At 30.9% G+C, this 19,049-nt stretch overlaps 1 protein-coding gene across 5 annotated transcripts; it reads left to right on the top strand.

Moving 5' to 3' along the window:
- LOC145188705 (uncharacterized) lies at positions 1 to 18,180 on the top strand. 5 transcript variants are annotated; one of them, XM_090086744.1, is made up of 3 exons: positions 1 to 149; positions 16,523 to 16,777; positions 16,869 to 17,178. In XM_090086744.1, the coding sequence occupies exons 1-3, from the start codon at positions 135 to 137 to the stop codon at positions 16,896 to 16,898; spliced, it is 300 nt and encodes a 99-aa protein (XP_089942870.1). In that variant the 5' UTR covers positions 1 to 134; the 3' UTR covers positions 16,899 to 17,178. The 5 variants fall into 5 exon arrangements, with proteins under 5 accessions (XP_089942870.1, XP_089942865.1, XP_089942868.1 ...); XM_090086741.1 differs by lacking the exon at positions 1 to 149 and adding exons at positions 1,255 to 1,277; positions 10,929 to 11,033 and having other exon boundaries at positions 16,523 to 18,180; XM_090086739.1 differs by having other exon boundaries at positions 10 to 149; positions 16,523 to 18,179.
- Positions 18,181 to 19,049: the final 869 nt, after the last annotated feature.

Below are 19,049 nucleotides of genomic sequence, written 5' to 3'. Positions count from 1 at the left end.
ACAATTGCCACATTGTTACATCCTGTAATGAAACTATAGTAAGAAGCTAACTTTATATTACAGAAAATACTAAAGTTGTTCAGTTAACTTTTATCAAACAAGTTGTACTTATCAAATCGTAAATACTTTCAAAAATGGCGGAAAACAAGGTTTATAACTGTTTATCAACTTTTGTATTTCTTTAATAACTTCCAATACCGTAGGAGACCGCAGTAATCCCTTTATAATTTAAAAGTAGAAATCTTCATTAACTTTTAAAAATGTATATATTTTTGGAACTCGGTGGAACATTTTTTTAGCTGATATATAAACCAAAAAAATACAATTACTTGCTACCTTTTTTTTTAGAAAAGTCTTTAAATTTAAACAGAAAAATCAGACTTTTTTTTTTTCTTTTTAGTAAACTTGAAATATATAAAGCCAAAACATTATCTTCAAAATAAATATACACTTTTATTTAAAATAAAAATACTCTATTTTAGTTAAATAAAAATCTCACATTTTTCAAATTTCTTTGAAAATAATATCAAATTTTTTTACTTCTTTTAACTACAAAATACAAAATAAAAATTTTATAAAACAGTTATTTATACTTTTGAAATAAAAAATTATTGCAATTTAATATTATTTAAAAAAAAGGGCACTTAAATTTATAGAAAGGTTGTGAGTGGTTTATTACCATTTTTTTGTTGTTTTGAGCAACTGTGCAACGTTTAGATAAATAGTAAAAAAACCAACTCCTTATCAGGATTATGACTGAAGTGGAAAAAAACCTTTTCATGAGTAATGAGCTTTAACAAAATAAAGCAATATTTGTTAAAAAGATTTTGTTTTAAAAAAACTTTCATGAATTTTTAAGATAGCTCAAAGGACACAAAAATGTTTTTCTGCTCTTTTTTGATTAATTTGTAACAGAAAGATTTGCAATTAATTTGCAAGAGGTGAAAAGACCACTGCTTCTTCTAGCATTGCAGAACCATACCGAGGGAGATATAATATTGATTTGTGGAAGAACTGTTTCTCTAGTGTATTTTTTAAGTTGTTTTTACTCCTTTGAAGAAATTTCCTTAAAATTTTAAAACTTTATAGCTTACAAAGAAGTTAAAAGTATTGTTATTTTGTGCGGTGATCTGTTTTTTTCACCGACTTATTACGCTATTTAAATTGTCACACTTCTCCGCACATACTTTGTTATGCAATATGCTTAAAAACATTTGCAAAATTAATTTATTTTTCATCGGTTCACTTAACTTTCGATAAAACAGCGCTCGCTAATGGTAAGTGTCATTTAAAACTTTCTTTAATGATTTTTTAGAAAAGTATTTACTAAATTTTAACCACTACTGCTCTTGATGAAAAGTCCAGAACGATAAATTAAATATTCTTTGCAAAAAATAGCATAATGCAATAAACGCCATGAATTTTTTCTATCGAAAAAATGATAAAAGCCAACAAAACAGTGTATGAATACCTTTTAAACAAATACAGTTGAATTATAAATATTTCAGGTGCTGAAACCGTGTCTGACGCCAGTTCTCTCACAATAAGGCCTCGATTGCATTTAAAAATGGGAAAAACAAGCTTACAATTATAACAAATACAATAATAACACAATTATAAAAAGTTCAATATTTGTTCTTTTGTTTAATTGCAGATTTCATTCAACTTCTAACATGTTTTTAAATAACAGAGTCACTATAATAGTTAGTAATTATAGCGATTAGTAATTATTATAATAAGTTATTGTTTTAACTAGCAACTAGTTTAGTTATGATAGTTATTATTATATGCATGTTGTTATTATTGCAAATGGTAATTATTTTTACAATTATGTATTCCAGATTATGCTTATTTTAGTCGGTAACTGTTTTAACGAGTAACAGTTTTAATTGGTAACTATTATTATAATTTGGAATCGCAACAACAGATAGTTATTTAATATTATAAGTTGGAATCGCAACAACAGATAGTTATTTTAAAAAGTAAATATCATAACTGTTAATAATTGCAACTAGTAATTAGCAAATTTGTGGACTTAAGACTTGGAATCGAAACAGATTTGAGTCACAAACTTAATATTCTTAGGCTCGACTTTTCAAAATGAAATAAGTTTTTAAAACTCGTTTTTGACTTAGATCTCAATGACTCGTGACTTTACCTGAACTTCAAGTCAAATCACAAGTCAATGGTTGAAGCTTAAAAATTATTTGGAAAGGAAATGTAGTAAACACCTTACGCAATATGAAGCTTAGTTTGTATACGTCCTATCTTAGCTTCCGGCTTATGTGCTATGCAATACTTGCAAAGTGTCATTTAGTAGATGGTGCTTTTGTGAAAAACAGCGCTTGCAAAGTTAAATTACAACTACTAGTATATTTAACGACTATTTATTATAAGCAACTTTTATGACTAGCAAATTTTTTAATAGTTATGTTTTTGACTAGTAATAAATATAATTTTTATTTATCATAAATAAAAATTATTATGACCAATATATAGTTTAATTGAAAGTTTTTAAAACTTGCAATTATTATAACTAGTAGTTTTTACAACTAATAATAATTATAACTAGCATTGTGACTTTTAGTAAATATTAAGCTCGGGCGTCACGAAACTATTTTTGTTACGAGACATTACGATACGAGATCTCGAAATGACACTGAGATTCGAGAATAGTTTCGATCAAGATCATGGTTTTCACAAGTTTTGAGAATTTGTTTTGAGAGGTTACGAGAAGTAAAGACATTCTCGATTGAGAATTGGCCACATAATTTCCCTTCTCGAAACCTGACAATATTATGAGAATAACGAGAAATTAACGAGATTTAAAATATTTTTTGATGCTTTTCGAAATATTACGAGACAAATTTCTAATTTTTCAAATATATAGAAAATTATTGGAACAAGAGGTTTTTCTGTTCATTTTTGTACCTAAGTTTTGATTAAAATTAAAAAAAAAAAAAAATTTAAATGGCTACCTAAGCAGCCATGGCAGTCCTCATCGTGAAAATTCCGACTCTTTTTTCAGTTTCTACCAGATTGAACAGAAGATTTCATCAGGCCCAGAACTTGGCAATATCTATGTCTCCTTGTATCTGCTCTTTGTCCTGCGGCTTATACTTAATGTATGCATTAATGTTTTTGGCTTTCTCAGGTGTTGATGGTTCTCCCAACTTCATCTTTTTAATGCCTCTATCCAAGACTTTAGGTGTAATGCCTCCTTGCTCTTGCTCGTATCGCTCATCTTCGTCGTATAACTAAAAATTAAAAAAATAAGTACCTTTTTTTGTAAAAACTAAAAAGGTTTTTGATTCATAAGTAAACAAAAGAACAATGATTCAAAAATCCTAAATCAACAATGAAATAGTTAGTATTCAATAAAAATAGTTTAATAAAGACCACAGTTCTCTCGGTGACTCTTTCCTCTGCAAATTGCTTCCATATTTCTGTCCTTGGACGAACCATATTGTCAGACTAAAAGTATGAAATCAAATATCGCTATCAAAATTGAAAAAAAATTTAAACAAAAAATTTTCCAGGACAATAATTAAATACGTCCGATCGTTAAAAAGTTCCAGGAGCTACAAAAGAAAACTTGCACTTTCCCGGAAAATGATTACCAAAATTTGTACTGCACTTAGCCAATTGCTTCAATAAAAAATTTCATCTACGTATCAATTCAAACTTGTAAGTGTAAATATAACTGTAAAATCTGGAGGATTGAAAACTGATCCTTTGGAGAGACTATGTATTTAAACTAATACAAATACAAGAGTGTCTATGCTGCTCCACCAACAGAATATATGAATCAATGTATACAAAAACGTTCTAAGTCATTTCTTTTTAATATTTAACTTTTTGATGAAAATTTGCTCTTTGAAGACAGTTCTACCATTGTATAGTAAAACATTCTAAGTCAAACCTGAATAGAAAACTGAAATATTGTCTGTAAACTAAAAGGTTCTATGTCAGTGACTTAGAAGGTTTTTGTTGGCAGCACTGAGAAAACCAGCTGTGTTCGGCTGATAGCTGTCAGATAATTTTAATCCAATTTTTGTTTTACTTTGGTTACAAGTTTGAGGTTATTTGGGCCTTTTTTATTATTCTTCTCGTTGTTTTAATGAAAAAGACTTAAAATGGATAAAGAACCTAATACTAGCAGTGGAAGAAAGGTTAAAAATGAGTCCATGTAGAAAAGGAATGTTAATAAAGAAGCTAGAGTGAAAGGTAAAGAGTAAATTGACTACAAAGGAAGAACTGTACCTGCTACTACTGTTGCAACTGATTGCAGGTGAGATTTGTATTGCAATTTTGATACTCAATAAGCCTTTTACCAATTTGTTTAGGCCTATCATAGCATATCATGCAACATGTTTTCATAAAAACGTCTTAGACAAAACTAATCCAACACGTTCCATATCGTTTCATTTTAACCTTAAAGAGTAGCCAAACGTTCTAGCCGAATTACTCAAACATCATTTTTTAGAGTTTGGCAATGGCATTTAGGCCTACCTCTAACATTTATATCAGCATAATCTAATGAGATATTTTGCTTTCAGATGCTCGAAGAAATGTACGGAACGTATAAAAAACGACGAGGTCTTTGCACGCATGAGATCGTTAGAGACAAAGAACGAGCAAGATGTGTTTCTACAATCGTTAATTACAAGCATGAAGGTAAAAACTCACCGACCCAGAAAGGAAGGTGCCGAAAGAAGAGCAGCTCATGACTTTTCATTTACATACGAGGTTTTGGTGGGGGATACCAAAGAAAAGGTATGCGTGGATGCCTTTAAAAGCCTTTATGGTATTAAAATTAGTCGTATTTGACAATTGCGCTCCTTGTTGGTTTTAGGAAAATCACCAAATTTTCCTTTGAGGGAAAAAATTAGGAACGAATGCAATCTGGGGGAAAGTAAGACTTCTGATAAGAGAACATATCGAAAGTTATCCGGTGAAACAGAGAAAATATGCTGGTAAAACTATCAATTATCTAGATGCTAAACTAAATGTTAAAATTTAGTACTCAATGTTTAAAGAAAAACATCCTGAAGCAAAATTTAGCTACAAATATATTTTCTAGGCTACTTTAAGGACAACTTTACGTTAAGATTTGGCCGTCCCCATATAGACTCTTGTTGCACCTGTGAGGAGCTTAATTTAAAATTACAAAGCCCTCATCTCAGTAATGCAGCAAAGAGAAATGCTGCTGACCTGATGCTGCACAAACGTCGATCGAAAAAGTTTTACAACAAGCTCCAAAATAAAAGCAACCCGGAAACAAAACAAAATGAACCGCATGTCTTAGCGATCGCATTTGATTACATGCAGAATATCTCATTTGACTGCATGCAGAATATCGCATTTGACTACATGCAGAATAACTAAATTGAGTCTTTTTGGCTCTCACTGATACTGGCCGATTTGATCTAATCGAGCAGTACTACCTGTTAAGAAGTCACTCGTACCTACCATGAGACCAGGACTTCGCAGTAATAAAGAGAAAACTGAAAAGGTATGACAGGGTGTGCACTGTTGACTAGATAACTGAACTTATCATTACTTCTAGTACTACTTGTAAGTTTACTGTTGAAGAAGTCGCAACAGAAGATATTGTTGATTTTCAAAAGTGGTGGCCAACATTCTACAAAAAATCTTGCATTTCGAAAGAAATACGGGAAAAGAAAGTTCCTGCTAAGGATAAGATAGGTTTTGGAGTAAGTTCTCTAATGCACTTCACTTAAGAGACTTCTCCAGGTGTAATTGTCTTACAAGATGTGTCAAGTTGTCGACCGCATCGTCGAGTTTCCGCAAAATGTGTGCTACCCATTGGTTAATGTACCGATAAAAAGAGTGAAACTGCATGATATTAGGAAGCTAATGCAATATGTTCCGGATGAGTTCAGTTGTTTTTATGATGAACTCATGAGCTGGCCAACAACTGACCAGGCGAATGACGGGGAAGAGGAACACGATATCTAGTGAGATGTCTGACAAAGGCTTTGTGATCGGTCCTTTCATACATTGTGTGGTTTAATATGTGTAATAGTTTGACCTTTTTGTACAAAAAGTGGATAAATATATAAAAGACAAGCTTTTTGTTATTATCCTTAACACATGTAAACAAAAAGTTTCTAAGTCATACAACTTTAACTATGTATAACACACACACACACACACACACACACACACACACACACACACACACACACACACACACATACATACATATATATATATATATATATATATATATATATATATATATATATATATATATATATATATATATATATATATATATATATATATATATATATATCTTTAAATAAATTAGATTTGTTAAAATATATATCACAAACTTTGATATATATTTTAACAAATCTAATATTTAAAGATGCCAAAAAGTACCCAGATTTTTTTTGAATTTACTACAGTAATAATTTTGAATTTAATAAGTTTTTCTCGTTCCCCGATAAAATTTTTAATGACTTAGAACGTTTTTGTATACAACGATTCATATAATAAAAAGGAGGTGCTCCTTTACAATAATTTAATAATAACTGTTTATTTTACTGACATCATTCACTTTTAACTTTTAACTTTGTCATCTTGTTAAAAAACTAAAAAAAAATTTTAAGTAATGAACTAAAGTAAAAAGACACAACAAAAAGACACAACAAAAAGACACAACAAAAAAAAAAAATAATAAAAAATAAAAGTATATTGTAATAAATTGTTTTCTCAGCTGGTTCTTTGTAAAAAAGATGATAATATTGTTGAGTAACAAAAAAATATTATATATTCAATATAATTTGAACTAATTTCATTAAACTTTTAAAGTTTTTTAACTTTTAGCTCTGTTTACATTGCAAAAAAAAAAAAACAATAACAATTCAGCTGTCGCGCGCGTCAATTGTCCCAAAAATGCGTACTTTGTACGGATTAACTAGTTTATCCCTTTTTTTTTAATGAGTCATTACGAGAAACTCGTAATATCTCGTAATATTTCGAAATTCTCGCTCTATCTCGAAATGAAGCTATAAAGAGATTATCGTAGCTAATCTCGAAGAGAATCTCGTTACTCTCGAAACAACTCAAAAAAAATTTCGAAATTTTTGAGAAATTTTGGTGAATTTTCAAACCCAATTTCGTAACTTCTCGTATCATCTCGTATCATCTCGAAATAAAAATCTTGATTGAAAATTCTCGAAACGTTTCGAGACGCCTGAGCTTAGTAAATATAATTAGTAATTATCTAACCAAAGATTAATAATGATGAAATAGTTAATAATGTAACTAATAATTTTATTTATCTTTACTTAAACTTACTTAGAAAAATAATTGTTGAAACTAGTAATTAGTTATTGGTTATGACAATTATCTTTTTAATTAAAATTAGGTATGTTTTAAATATCATAACCATGGCCGCCAAGAGATGGGGAGGGGGGGATAACGGGGAAGATTCCTGGGGCCTCGTGTTTGTACAAATAATTTTTTTTCATGAAGTCTTATTTATTTATTACTAATTAAATTCAATTTATCGCTTCCAAAAAATCTCAAAGACAAAAAATATATGAGTTTTTAACAAAATATGCTTCTTTTAATCTTTTTATTTTTCTTTGTAAAATTAAAATAAAAATTTTTCGATCGAATTTCAATCAAAATAAAAATTAAAATTTTTTCCATAAAAGTCAATAACTTTTCTTTTTTTAACTTTCTTTTTAAAACATAAACAGTTGTAAAGATTGCATGACTTCATTTCTTATTAATGCTGCGTTTTAAAATTTTCGTTTTAGACTAAATTTGTAAATAACAAATAAGTGTTAAATGATAACTTTTAATAAATAGGGTAGGTTTCCGATACTGTACTCCCTAAGACCAAATAAAAAAATGTAGGCTATCTACTGAGTGTAACATGGATTTTTAGTTGTATTTCATAATTTAGAGACCGTTTGTTGTAAAAATATTAAAATACTCAAAATTTAAAAAGCGTTAAGTCGCGAAGAATTAAATTAAAGAAATAGCGCTAAGAGTACAATTAAGGAAAATAGATCCTTAGTTGTACAATTGTAATCCAATATTGTACCACTTTCTTGATTTCAAATAATTTATAACTTCGCAAATATTTTATGATTTTAGATTTAAGGGATTAAAAGAACTGATTAAAACGAATGGTTTGTGTAAAATCTGCAATTAGAAATATTCTGATAAAGCATAAGATAACACCTAGCTGCCCAAAATAAAATGAAATGAGGCTTTTTATTTAATAAACAATATTCGAATTGAATTTTTTTTTCTTCCGGAAAATGCCCATAACAGGTATCACCACGTATGGGACAATTTTTATTCAAATTGTATCTAATGGGTTACTAATGGGTTAGCTAGGATTAGAATAGAAGAGGAAGGCAGGTATTAAAGATAGCTATGTTAATAATGTAAAACGATATACATTATATCTGTTTTAAAAACAATTATACTAAATAATGTAAAATAAAATACATAAAAACTTTATTTTTGGCAAAAGTTGCAGATATATTATTTCTGTTTTTGATTTACACTTGCACAGTCAACATGACACTAGCCTTGACAAGCGAGATTTTATCATATTCTTTTCTATATTTTCTTCACAAAGGTAAAAAAAAATTTTTCACAATGAAGAGATGTATTTGCATGCTTGAACCTTTTTCCACCATCCTTGCCGTGTTCTATCTTTTTAGTGTTTATTGGTAAAACTGAACTAGAGAGTGCATCTTTTTAAGGACTACTTGTCAATACGAGTTTAATACTAGAATTTTTCTTTTTTTATTGAAGTGGTGAATTTCGTATTGTAAGTATGGGTATTTCTTTAATTGAAGGGCTGCCGGCAAAAAGTTCATAAGTCAACTTTTTTTCATTCTGAGATATAAGCATTTTAAAGCATGTTTTCAGCTTAGAAACCCAGATCTTTGATACTGAAAGTATCATTTTAATGGGACTTACGATCTTCTTCTGATGAAAATAATAGTTGGATATGATAGATTATAAGTCCCTTTACAAACTGAAAGAGTTATCTTATTTTTTCCAAAAATGGACTAGTGAACTTTTTGCTGGCAGCCCTTCAATTGGAATCTCAATTGGAATTTGTTAAACTTTGCACGTTTTTTAGCGGTCAAAATGGTTGCATCGGTTCAATTTAGGTTCTGCCTTGAGGTACAATTTACGCAACTAATCTGATATTCAGTTAATTAAAAAATTTGACAACTAATAAAAAGTTAATTTAAATTATAGGTAGTTATTTCGAATTTAGATGAATTATGCTTTAACATAAATACACTGAACAAATCATATCTTCAACTTTTTTTAGTGAAATACGCTTAGCCATAAATCCCTAAAATAAGAAATCTCCAATAACAAACCAATAAGTTGGATGCAGTTTGATGACAAAAAAAAAACAGTTGACTCCTTAATTTCATTCAGCTAAGATAAAAAATAAGTTAAAAAATTTATTGTGGATTTTAAAAATAACGAGTTTTGTTAAAAGTACAATATAGGCATCGGTACAATATTCGCAACCTTATCCTATTACAATTTCGTAAAATACAAAATATTATTATTCAAATATTAGTATTTCAATACCAATGTTGGGCATATTTTTGAATGTCCAAATTCAATATTGGAGTGGTTAAATTAAATGTTATACCAAAAGACGTAGATGATGCCATTCTAAGAGGTCCAAATGCTCCCCTAACAACATTTCTTGTAGATACTCTCGGTAGTCAATTCCCCACGTATTTATTAAGCTTTCGTTTAAAAAATATAGAAGTAGTTCCTCTTGATTGGTTTGTATGGAGCAAATCTAAAAAAACTCTATTTTGTGTTCCTTGTCGTCTATTTTATAAATTTCGTGAGCAAAGATCAACTTTTGCTACAGAATATAGTTGGTAGGCTAATAGAGGGTACAAAAAATTATGATGGAACAGCTGACCAAGAAAGTCTAGCAATCATAAATCTTGTTATATCCAGTGGCGAAATTTAGAAAAAAATATTAACAAACATACTAAGATTGCCTTATAGTAAAACAAATACAAAATGAGACACAGAAATGGAAATATTTATTAAAACAATTGTTAGATGCAGTTTCGCTTTTTGCTGAGCGTGGATTGGCCTTTAGGGGTGTGACTCATTTGATTGGAGATTCAAGCAATGTAAATTTTCTAAGATTATTAGAATAATCATTTAAGTCATAAGGATCCGCTTTTAAAAGAACATTTAAAAAACGTAAAACAGACACAAAAGGACAATCAGATATTGCAAGTACATTACTTATCGGCAGACATTCAAAATGAATTCATATTATGCTGTGCCGATTACTTGAGAACTTGTATTTCAAAGGAAAGAGAAACTGTGAAATGCTAATCCCTTATTGTAGACGCGACACTCGATTCTGCGCATATAGAACAAACTACTTTCAGTTTTCTATGAAATACTACATTTAAAATCAATTTATGATGCCAGTATACAAAATATTTTTCTTCAGCCCGTTGAACTATTAAATGAAATTAAAAAAAAAAACAAACTGGATGTGCTGTTTTCAAACATCATAATTGCAATAAGACTATTTTGCACAACTTTAGTGACAGTTGCCCAAGCAGAAACATCTTTTAGTATGTTGAAAAGAATAAAAAACGTATTAAGATCAACAATGACACAAAACCGTTTAAATGGCTCAGGACTTTTATCTTTTCATGCCAAAATGGTTATGAAAATTAGTTTTGAAGAAGTTATTAGTTTGTTTGCGAGTCGAAAATCTCACAGAGCTCTATTATGAAACAGTGCTTAACTTTTTTTTTTGTATACTTTTTTCCTAACTTTAACTTTCAAAAGATTTGAATACTTTTGGTTTTTAAAGGATTTAATTAACTTAATTTTTAATTTTTAATGGCCAGAGCACGCTTCTAGCGGTCCTGGGTATACGATTGATCATAATGAGGGCCCGTTAAGAAAACTTCCCTAGGGCCCGAAGTTTCTCTCGGCGGCTACGATCATAACTGGTAATTATTGCAACTTCTATATATATTGGCTAGTAGTTTTTTTAAAGAGTAATTATTAAAACTATTAACTATTAAAAGTATTTGGTCTTGCAGCTTTACATAATTTAACTATCAATTATAACAATTAGTACTTGTAATAATAATCATGTACAAAAACTAGTAACTATAAAGATTAATACTCTATATAACTAATGAGTATTATATTTGGTAGTTATTACAAGTACTAGAAATTAAAACCATTAATTATTATAAACTTAAATATTAATTATTAATTGTTATGAGTAGTAACTAGTAGCAAGTTGTATTGTAACTTGTTGTTTTTACTGGTTTTCAGTACAAACTTTTGCACTCTTTTGATTTGTAACTAAATTAACTTGGTACATAACTGGTAATTATAAAAGTTGACATGTTTTACAAGTAGTAATACAAATGGGTATTATTATAAATAAAATTAGAAATAACTTTATATTATGATAATTAGTTTTGAAAGCTAGTGTTGTACTTTAAAAAGTTTCTTCAAGTCTAATCAAACATCTGCAAAATCAAACATCTGCTTCTCGTTATCTTTTTTATTCGAGACAAGACGAGACAATCCTAAAAGCTTTGTCCCAGTTATCGATAAAAATTGAGAGAATTTTTAACTTTCAGTGGAAATCCGGGACTATTCTGACACGAGATGAGACGTCCTGGACAAAAAAGCAGCTGTACAATTTCCCGGAATTTATGTCTTTTTAACAGCACATAATGAAATATACCAGTTAATCTTTAATGTGAAATTTATAAAAAGAATTTTTTCAAGCAATTTTTGAACTGTTTTATTGGTCGAGCAGTCTCGTGCTCAAGTCAGCATGCTAGAGTTCTCTCGCTCTCGCCCAGGAGGAGGTATATTGTTTCTTCTGTGTGGTTGTTTTGACTCTGATGATCTCGTCATCCGTTCAACATCTGCCTCATCAAAAAAAACCACATCGTCTAAATCTTCAAAGCTGTTTCGAGTTAAACGTACAGTTTACTCTGTAGATGAAGTACTTGAGAGCCTCCTTTTCTCCAAAAAGTTGCCGGGTAGTGGATATCGTTCGTTGGACAAGCTTTTCTTCTTTTAAGCAATTTTTTTTTTTTTTTCGGTTTACGATTAAATGGCCGAGCGGTCAAATGAACAAGCTCAGAAAGCAGAAGATTGTGTGTTCGCGCCCCAGCAGACTACTTTTTGGCAGAGACTAATGACTCTCATCTGCGGTAGGCTACAGCTGGTGTTTGGATAACATACCTTCTTCAATGCTCTCTGCTTGGGTGTAAACTTTGGCTTAGGCTTACCGGTTTAATAACTGAAGATTTATCCATTTAGTATTCTGCTGGGGTGCTAAAAAAAAACAGTTCATTTAGTTGTGTCACTAAATGAACTTTGTGTCACTAGTTGAAGGTGTATCAGTTGGAGCAGTGGATAGTCCAGCAACAGGAGCTGGAGTAGAACCTTGAACTAGATTTGCTTCCTGTTGCAGTTAGGTATCTGGTGATGGGTGGTGGAACATCTTGTACTTGAGATATTGTTAGTAGCAAAATTGAAGACTTTACTAAAGGCAAAGTTAAAGTTAAGATCTATCTAGAATTTTTGTGAATGCCCTACCAAGATCTTTGTCATATTTTGAGGTCAATTTCCAAGACTTGATTTGAACACAGCAATAGTTCTGTTGAATATAGAGCAACTTTTCAACACTTTCTGGCTGAAGCTTGGTCCTTTTGTGTGTGACTATGTTTCCTCCTGCAGAGAATGCCTTCTCAGAAATGGTCGAAGATGCTGGAACTGCCAAGTAACGCCGTATTGCTTCAGCTAAAAGAGGTAATGTCACTTCATGTTTTTTTCAAAATACAAGAAATATTCATGTGCTTCTTTCCTTGGCCAGGGATGCGTAGCCTTGTAGACATACCATTATTTGATATTGTTGGACTTGTCCGTAATTGCTGTGTGTTGAGAGAGAAATCAAAATCACGTCCTGAGCCAAAGAATCTGTTTCCTCCTACAAGTTTGCAGTGGCCGTTGGTTGATCGCATAATTTTGTTTAGCTATTCACGATAATTGGTGTCGTTTTCAACTAAGTACTTGCAAGCACCATCATAGGTTAAAAACCTTTTGCATGCCACACCCTTATAGTAATGATTAAGGAGATTACCAACAGCAAGAAGTAGGGTACGAGCGCCAACATCAGGAAACTTTTTATCAAAATTGGTTGAAAAAGTTCAATTCAACCCTGTTGATGTGATGCTGCAAATTATGGATATCAACAGCAACAATGTGAAGAGTTGACTATTTGTCTGCACTAGTTCTCTCAGATGTTTCTGCAACAGTTTGATAGTAGGCAAAAGTTTCTCAAAGATTTTAAACTCCAATTCAAAGGGCACATGAGATGCAACATCTTCTGGGTGAATATCTGGCCTTGCTTTGATTGCCAAAAGGGGTTCTTTCATGTTAAAGACACTCTGTATAAACATACATGCAGATTTCCAGCGAGTGTTGTTGGCAGTGATGATTTTTTTGTAGACCAGCTCTGTAAAATTTCCGTCTGATTCGGTCTTCATGGCAAGACAAAGGTCTCTCTTCATTGCTGTAATTTCGGCCCTGATCCTTTCATTTGCCAAATGACTATGGTGCGTCCTTTCTGCTAGTCTTTGACCACAAGTGATGGGATAATCTACTTTAACGGTGGTATCAACAGAGCCCGCGACGGCCAAGTTTGAGGTATGGTCCACACAAAGCAAAAACTCGTCAATGAAGGTGCGCTTTGGAATTGTAGCTTTGAAACTGGCAGCGTTGTCATGAGTGAAGAAAACTGGAAAAGTTCTTAATAGACAATATCCTAAAAAAGTAATTAAATATTTCAGCAAACTAAAATGTCTTGTAATGCCATAGTATGGTAAGGTATATCTCATAAACACAATAAAATAACTAACTTTTTTTTGCATTAATTATAAACGTGCATAATTGCGAGATAAAGCATATCACTTTAATTGTTAAACACAACTAACTTAATGTAAAAAAGTGCATTTTATAATTCAACTTAATTGATGAGCTTTTTAGCAATTTTGTCTGCAGTGTGCCTCTCACAGAGCGGACTGACAGAAACGACAAACTTGTTCAGGATTCACTCTTTGTCAAAGTAATGAATAGACAATAATTGGTATATGTACTTTGGAAACTGATTCAGTCTTGCCTGGCTTGACTTGAGCTCAATAAGACAATCTGGCATGGAAAGTCGACTTTTCAAAATGTAGCAGTTGAGAACCTGAAGAGATTTTTACCTGAAAAAGTATCAAAATAGCTTAGTTTGTTGTGTCTTGTTGTGTCTCATTATGTTGAGGTACAAAAAATAGTTTATTCAAGATTAGATGCTAATTTCTTAGTTTGGGGTATGAATTGAATATTAACTTGTTAAAAGAAGTCATAAAAAGGGATTTTTTCTTTAGGCATAAAAAAGATAATACACAAAAAACGCTTATTTTAATAAAGACTTATAAATCATTCTAACTTCTTTTTGGAAATAAAGTTATTACAAACAACATCATTTTACACTTTTAACTCATTCTTTGTTGCTCATTCGCCTCATCTTCATTAAAGATGTATTCAAGTTAGTCCAAAGCTAGATCAGAGTCTCTTTGTGGACAGCTTTATATTTCTCCAGCTCTTTGAACTCAACACGATGGGCAAGATATAGATACTTACGCATACCAGATGTGTTGCCTTAATCGACCTTGTAAATTTTGCTACAAAATTTGCACCGACCACTTATCTTGCTTACACCACGGTCATCATGGGTTTTGTCTGTTTTTTTCTCTTCAAAAAATTTCCAGATATCACTTTCGCTTTGCGTCATCTTGCAGACTGGTTTACAACTTGACTTTGACTATATTCATACAGTGCTGGGTATAAAAAAACTCACTAAATATTTAAAAAATAAATTAAAAACCAGGAGCTATATGTTAGCGTGCGAACTCTTCATTACCAGCACTAACCATTTCCCGAAAACAGCAAAATTATTTTCTAAGCCATACATCGCCAAGTCTGCTCATTAATGTTACTCCCATGTTGTCTTGGCCACTGCTCATTAATAATCAAAAGTTTGACTTGTTAATCCTTAATCCGCGCGTTCGGAGTGTCTCGTTTGTCTCGTGTTGTAATGAAATTGTCTCATTTTATGACGTAACGTAAAAGAATGTTTAGTATCGTAATGTCACGACTGATCGTTGTGGCACGTCTCGTTTTATATCAATCTATCTCGTAACGTAAAATATCCGGAACACATTTTCATAAATTCCGTGACAAGCATATTGTCCCAATTTATAACTTTTTTTGTCTCATTATTCTTTTCCGGGACATTTCTCAAGTCGTTATCTTGTCCCAGTTCATCTAAAGAAAACGATTCCGAGATTTAAGATGTTCAAGCAAAATATAAAATACAAACGCGTGTAGACTAGTTATACTTATTAGAGTAGAGTAGTTACTTATTAAACTAAAAACATTGCAGAGAAATAAGTTCAACAAATAAATGGTACCATCAATATCTATAAATTATAACTAATTAACGGAGAGAAAAAAGATACCAAAAAAACCTATAAGTAATTGCATTTTAGTCTAGTAAATAATCGTATCGTAACTTAATGTTTTGTTTTTCAAATTTATGCTTTAAATTTATAAAAGGTAACAGCAGGATCCAAAAAACCATCTCGACTACTGTAAATCAAGTTTCCATCTCAATAGTATTTAAATCATTCGGAACCTTAAATAGTTGAGATTAAGGGTGTGACTTAGTCTTAAATTTAGTTGTTTTAAAAAATTTCGTTATATACTTTTATATATAGAGATATCTTTAAAGCATTAATTTTGAAAGAATGAACAAAACCAAACTGTATTAGAGCTGTAAAAGCTAAAAATAGAAAAGTGTGAAACCAAACCTCGAATTTAAACTGTAAAATTTGATTACATTTCCATTTTAGCTTATAAAAAATTTACAGCTCAGCATTGAAGGATGAAAAAGTAGTTAATAATGCGTTAATTGAGCTTCTGCATTTTTAAATTTTTACCTAACAAATTTTTCACTGATTTCTTGATTATTCTTTTGAAAGGTTTCATGGTCTCTGTGCAATCTCTACGCACAAAAAGTTGCGCCCTACTACATTTGGTTCGATTACACTTTCATTTTTTATATCATGAAATTAAACAGTTATTTTCAAAAGTTTCAATTTACAAAATTTTGATTTATAAGTTAAAAATAGTTAAAGCACTTGAACAGAACCCACATAAAAAAATACCCGAACAGAACCATAGCTTAGACATAGTGAAATATACTAGAACATTAAAACTTTTTAACCTTATCAAACCATACTGGAAAAGACTTGAACTTAGCTTGATGAAAACCGTTTTTATTGCTATATCAGTTTTTTACTCACAATTAACTTGCTTTCATATTGATGTTTGCCATTTATTAAATCATTTTTTTTAGCATTTCTTACAAAATTCTCCTCAGCATCAAAAATGGCTGCTAAAAAGAAAACACACCACAATTGCATTTACTATTCAAAGCTTAATTCTAGGAATAGAATACAGTCTTACTCTTTTGACTCTCTGGTTGTACATTAAAGAAATGGTAAAGACAAGCTCACCAAAATTTTATTACGCTGCTGTATCGATTGCGTATTTGTTTTCCTTGGCGTTTGCAACTCCGATTATCGGAAGAATGGTTGATCAAACCCGTATGGTTAGAGTTACTTTTCTAATTTGTAATTGCTTCTTAATTGTTGGAAATATATTATACAGTCTACATTTTTCACCTTGGCTTTTGATGGCAGGTAGGTTCTTCTCTGGTTGTGCTGGTTTAGATTCAGTCATGTGCGGTGAAATAATTCGAAGTTACCCGTCCAGTGAAACAACTTATCAATTGTCGATCTTGTCCTTAACATTTAACTCTGGATTTATCTTAGGACCAGGAATTAACTTTATGTTTTACAAGATTGATTTTTATCTCGGACACTGGCATATAAAAAATGTCAATTTTATCGGGGTTTTCATGGCCATCGTTTGCATCATCATGGAAATATTGTGTTTCACTATGATTCACGATTTATCGAAAGAATTCGACCTAAAACGAAACGAAGAGAATAAAGCTAAAGCTTCTAAAATCCAAGCGTCAGATAAAATAGAAGAACCGAAACTTGAATCACTACTAAATTATATGGACTCGAACCTTTACGAAGAATATAACGAAATGTTGCCGTTAGTCGGTTCGGAAGAAATAGAATACCTAAAGGAAAATGCAAACTCATCATCAACTCACATCAGTATCTTCGTGATTTTAAAACTACTGTTTACGTCGTTCGATTCCTCTTTGATTTTGTTTTGCTCGTTTTTCGTCATGTTTCTTCTTGTCACATTCGATATGTGGTTGCCGTTACTTGTTATCGAGACACTGCATTTGACTATATTAGAACTAAACATTAGCGTTTTTGGCACAGGAGCAACCAGTGTTCTTATTTTGCTACTTTATTTGTGTAAGCCTGTTTCAAATGAAATAGTGTTTGTAGCGGTGTTGATCGGGTTGTTAGGGCTTTGCACAATTGATATAAGTTTTATTGTTCTATCGAATATTTCATCTAATGCGCTGGTACTATGTTTTGGTGTTATCTACATGATATGTTTTGCTGGAGCAGGTGTTATCCCCGATGTCTATCTCACAAACACTTTAGCATCTCTAGTAAATTCAAATGAGCAGGCTTTTGTAGACGGCGTTCGAAGTTGGATGCACTCTGCCGGAGCTTTGCTGGCTTTTTCGAGTGCTGCATTAACGTTTAATTACATCGAGGTGTTTGCTTCGTTTTTTATAGCGTTAACTTTTTTGTTTTTTGTGTTGCTGATGGTGCGAAGAAAACATTTATTAAACCCAATGCCCATCTTTTGAAGTAATTTTACAACGTTGTTCACAGGCAGTTAATCAGACAAGATCAATAGATGCATTAATTTAAAGTTATTATTGTTTATCAGGATTTTGACTGGAGTTAAAAATAACTTTTTTTAAGTAATAAATTTTTAACAAAAAATGATTTTCATTCATGGGATAAAAGAGAATTGAAAAAAGTTTAGTATATAGGTTTAAAAAAAAATTGAGTTCTAAGTACAGTATGAACTATTTTTTTAGTCATTATTTTAAATACTTTAGCTTTATAAAATATCTCTTTTTAAAAATCTGAATACTGTTTTAAAAACGGATTTTATAAATTGCGTATTTGCAACCGCCTTTTTCTTTCTTTTTTTTTTTTTACTCTTGGGTCTCAATGATATATTCATAATTCCACTTCGCCAAGCGCCGAATTTTTATTTGAAATTAAGGTTGTATTCCTAAGTTATTTTTGTTTAAGTTTTGGAACTGAAATTATAACTTAAAAGTTTAAACCATTTTTAGAAACTTCTACTTTAATGATAGAGTAATAAACTTGACTTTGTAAAAGAAATCAGAAATATTTAGAAAAAATTAGAAAAATTTGCTACAGAACAGTTAATTTAACTTTCTAAGCTTAAATTAGCATATAGCAACAAATTCGCACTTGCTTTTTGTTCCTAAGTACAAAGTGTATTTTTTAACAAGTTTTTTACCTAAAACAACAGGACATTGTTTTTTTTTTATTGAACATTGCAATTTTTACACAAAAAGATTGCTCTGTGATCAAGATAGAGATATTTTGAAATTAGTTTGTTTTGAAGAAGATTCTCGATTCACAATAATATTGAGTAGTCTTCTGAAATATTTTTGATGCGTAGAGTTGGTAAGAAATTTCAAATATTTTCCAGAATTACCTAAAACTTGCACAACATTGTTTTAACTTTTAAGAATGTTCTACGACTGTCAAGTGATAGTTATGCAGGTATAAAAGCACAGGTTAAACTCTCCGGTTTTTAATACTGCTGAGTAAGGTCATCGAAAAATTCTCCAAAAGACTCCAAAATAGTGTCATTTCTGATGGGATCTATAGCGGTTT

This window comes from Hydra viridissima, unplaced genomic scaffold (genome assembly GCF_058129835.1).
Source record: "Hydra viridissima isolate aposymbiotic clone 2 unplaced genomic scaffold, HvirCarnegie_v1 scaffold_5, whole genome shotgun sequence".
NCBI lineage: Eukaryota > Metazoa > Cnidaria > Hydrozoa > Anthoathecata > Hydridae > Hydra > Hydra viridissima.
Note: the sequence above shows the minus strand (reverse complement) of the source record. Positions and strands in the feature narration are given on the sequence as shown.